The 3,584-nt window shown below is 41.8% G+C and overlaps 2 protein-coding genes across 2 annotated transcripts; both read right to left on the bottom strand.

Moving 5' to 3' along the window:
* Window positions 1-437: 437 nt before the first annotated feature.
* On the bottom strand, window positions 438-984 carry LOC106521457 (histone H4). Its single transcript, XM_014014021.1, has one exon. The coding sequence runs from the start codon at window positions 793-795 to the stop codon at window positions 484-486; it is 312 nt and encodes a 103-aa protein (XP_013869475.1). The 5' UTR covers window positions 796-984; the 3' UTR covers window positions 438-483.
* A 1,773-nt stretch (window positions 985-2,757) lies between these two features.
* On the bottom strand, window positions 2,758-3,208 carry LOC106521431 (histone H2B 1/2). Its single transcript, XM_014013991.1, has one exon. The coding sequence runs from the start codon at window positions 3,178-3,180 to the stop codon at window positions 2,806-2,808; it is 375 nt and encodes a 124-aa protein (XP_013869445.1). The 5' UTR covers window positions 3,181-3,208; the 3' UTR covers window positions 2,758-2,805.
* Window positions 3,209-3,584: the final 376 nt, after the last annotated feature.

Genomic DNA, 3,584 nt, shown 5'->3' with positions numbered 1-3,584 from the left:
TATATATATATATACACACACACCGGTCTCTAACCCCCCTTCCTCCACCCACACCCCCTCCCCTACCCACTTTGATGCATTTTTCAAATTTCGCCTTGGGGCGGAGTTATCTTTTCACAGGGGGGTAAGTTACACTTTAAGTAATAAACAGGAATACTTTTGACACCTCTGATGAAATGGTCTGGCTTTGCTTTTTTAATACAAGTTACAGGTAGAAAAAATAAGTAGTTTTAGTGAAATGCAGTAGTGCTGTAGTTACTTTGAACATGCATGATTGACAGGGTGGACACAAACCTGCATGCATAACCTTTTCAAATGTCTGTTTAAAGTTTTGTTGATGACATGTCTGCTAAATGCAAATTGATTTATTTTATTAAGGCTACAGTATTAATGTGCAAGATTATGATTGTCAGGAAAGCAGCTCATTAAAGAGGAGATGTGTGGTCCTGAAAAGGACCTTTTTGTTCAGTAATCAGCAGCTCTTTAACCTCCGAAGCCGTACAGGGTACGGCCTTGTCTCTTCAGAGCGTACACCACGTCCATGGCGGTGACGGTCTTCCTCTTGGCGTGCTCGGTGTAGGTGACGGCGTCACGGATCACGTTCTCCAGGAAGACCTTCAGCACACCGCGGGTCTCCTCGTAGATCAGACCCGAGATGCGCTTCACTCCCCCGCGGCGAGCCAGGCGGCGGATGGCGGGCTTGGTGATTCCCTGGATGTTATCACGGAGGACTTTACGGTGCCGCTTAGCGCCTCCTTTACCCAAACCTTTACCTCCTTTTCCTCTTCCAGACATGTTGCGATGAAGTGATGATTTCAGCTGCTGAATGTCTGAACTCAGACTCACTGGTCTTTATGTCAGAACAGAGGACGTGTTTGAGGACAGGGGAGGGTTCTGCTTCCCTGAAGCGTCATAATTTTCTTGTTTTTGGGCTCCACCAAGTGACCAAAATCAACAATTACAGCCGTGTGTGTTTATGTTTATGTTTAGGAGCATGATTAAAATTAGTTTGTTGAAGAAATGTGAAAAAGAAACGTGTATACTCATACACATTTTTGTTTGAGGAGGATTGTTGTTGTTTTGTTAAAGTGATTTTTATTTTTTGTTTGTAAAATTTGGTTTGTTTTTAAATGAAATGCAATGAATAAACTTTTAAAAAATGTATTTTCGACAAAACTTATTAAAACTCCCATGTGTGCGGCAGGCATGAGCCCAGAAGAGTTGGGGATGAAGAAGCTTCACGCTTTGGGCTCTCAGACTGATGATCTCTGGGTGTTTGTGGGAATAAAAATGAGTTTTATTGCACAAGAATATCCAGAGCCGGCTCTTGGCATAGGCGAACTAGGCGGTCGCCTAGAGCGCCATCTGTTGGAGGGGGCACCAAACTGCAGAAGAAAAAAAAGTTATAATTTGTAATCCCTGGTTGTAACTCTGCTCAGCGGTTTGTCTTAAAAAAACTATAATGAAGTATTACAGGAAAAATAAACTACTCTACCCATACTCTACAGGCTCTGACATGTTAGATAAATTTGAAAATGAGGTTTTTAAAATATCCGTAAGGCTTGAAAAAATCCGTGAGATTGCTCTATACGTCTGTATACCTGCAAAATGACGTAAAATCCTTATAACTTACAGACAATCCATACAAGTTGACATGTATGTTATTTATTTGCTTTCTAGGGCCTAGGGCGAATAATGTCTTTTTGAATAAAATAGTCTTTTAGAAAAGAAATCAGTCTAACCAATTAAACATTTGTATGTTTTAAATTATTTTGCTCTGTGTGAAAGACAGATATTTGCTGCTTGGACTGGAGAGCGTGGACAGCTGAAGATGCAGAAGACCAAACTACAGGAGTTGTCCATCTGAAGGACATGATAGTCTAAGAGACATTTAACCATGAAATGTTCAGTTTGTGAAGTTTATATGACATACACACAGCCCCTCAGCCACTTAAGTAGTTTAAAAAAAATTATGTAGAGTAAAAGAATAAAACAAAAAACTTTGTGGACTGATTTGGCATGATGTCCTGAGACGTTGCAGCTGATAGGAGTCATAAAACAGAACAGGGGGACGCAAGATGCCCCAACACCCCTCTAGATAAACGTCAAATGAGTGAAGGAAAATCAGCACCAAGCAACAACCCAGAATCAGACCAAAAACTTTATGTGCAACCCTGTTCATAAACAAGTCATTATAAACTAGGTCACACTTATTGTCCTCTTGATGGCGCAGTAGAGCAAATGAAGCATGACATGCTTTGACTCATGTGGACCAGTTGGATGGAAAGCTTCAGTGCATCATGAAGCTTCATCTCTCCAAAAACACAGTAATAAACTGCCAATTTTTGCCTGCTGTTATCACAGGATTTGTAGTTTAAAACATACATAAACCAATAGCAAATTTACATCATTATGAAGACAATATCACGTCAACCTGATGACAGTGTTCAACTGTTTATGCTGTAAACACTTCTCAGGAAAGAGTAAAAATAAATAACTTAAAACCTTGGATGAATATTTGGGTGCTCAAGACTTACATTTTTGATTTTCAAATTTCACTTTTTAAAACCCCTGCATAAAGTTGAAACTTAGGCTGATTTGATTGTCTAATGTGGAAGACATAAAAATCATTAGTGAGTTTTTTTTTTTTTTCATGGAGATAATCCTTGATCTGGCAACCTGGAGTTATGCATATTGAATACTCACAAATATGGCAGAACAGTAGGTTTTGTAGAATATAGCTCTTTACAGACTTGATGGGTGGCTCTTAAAAGAGCCTTTGTGTTTGTTAGTTGAGGAGCAGGTTTACTTGGAGCTGGTGTACTTGGTGACAGCCTTGGTGCCCTCAGACACGGCATGCTTGGCCAGCTCACCGGGCAGCAGGAGGCGCACGGCGGTCTGAATCTCCCTGGAGGTGATGGTGGACCTCTTGTTGTAGTGAGCCAGGCGGGACGCCTCAGAGGCGATGCGCTCGAAGATGTCGTTGACGAACGAGTTCATGATGCTCATGGCCTTGGAAGAGATACCGGTATCCGGGTGGACCTGCTTCAGCACCTTGTACACGTAGATAGCGTAGCTCTCCTTCCTGGTCTTCCTCTTCTTCTTGCCTCCTTTGCCGGCGGTTTTGGTCACGGCTTTCTTTGAGCCCTTCTTGGGCGCAGACTTAGCGGGTTCAGGCATGTCTCTGTTGCTCTTCACAGGTCAATGTTGAGCAGGGGAGGTGTAGGCCTTTCTTATACAGGTTCTAAACAGATATGACTGTGCTGAAACTCCTCTGTGATTGGCTGAGCCGCTCAGCTGCTTCCGGGGTGAGACGCGTGTTTTCATCACAGCCGGATGTTGATTCAATTTGGCGCTCAAGAGACGTTAGTGATCCTCTGTTGTTCACCAAACTGTAAACTGGGAGGTTTTTTGTTTTTTGTTTTTCTGCAGAAATCAGAAATATAGCAGCACATTTAACTCCCATTTACTGAGCTGCAGGTCTGTTTACTTCAACTTTATTTAAAAGCAGCTCAAAGGACAAAACATATAATAGACACATTCAGCAAAAACAAATTGATCTAAAGCAGGGGTGGGCAATCCTG

This window comes from Austrofundulus limnaeus, unplaced genomic scaffold, assembly GCF_001266775.1.
Source record: "Austrofundulus limnaeus strain Quisiro unplaced genomic scaffold, Austrofundulus_limnaeus-1.0 Scaffold109, whole genome shotgun sequence".
Lineage (NCBI taxonomy): Eukaryota > Metazoa > Chordata > Actinopteri > Cyprinodontiformes > Rivulidae > Austrofundulus > Austrofundulus limnaeus.
This window is presented reverse-complemented; position numbering and strand designations above follow the sequence as displayed.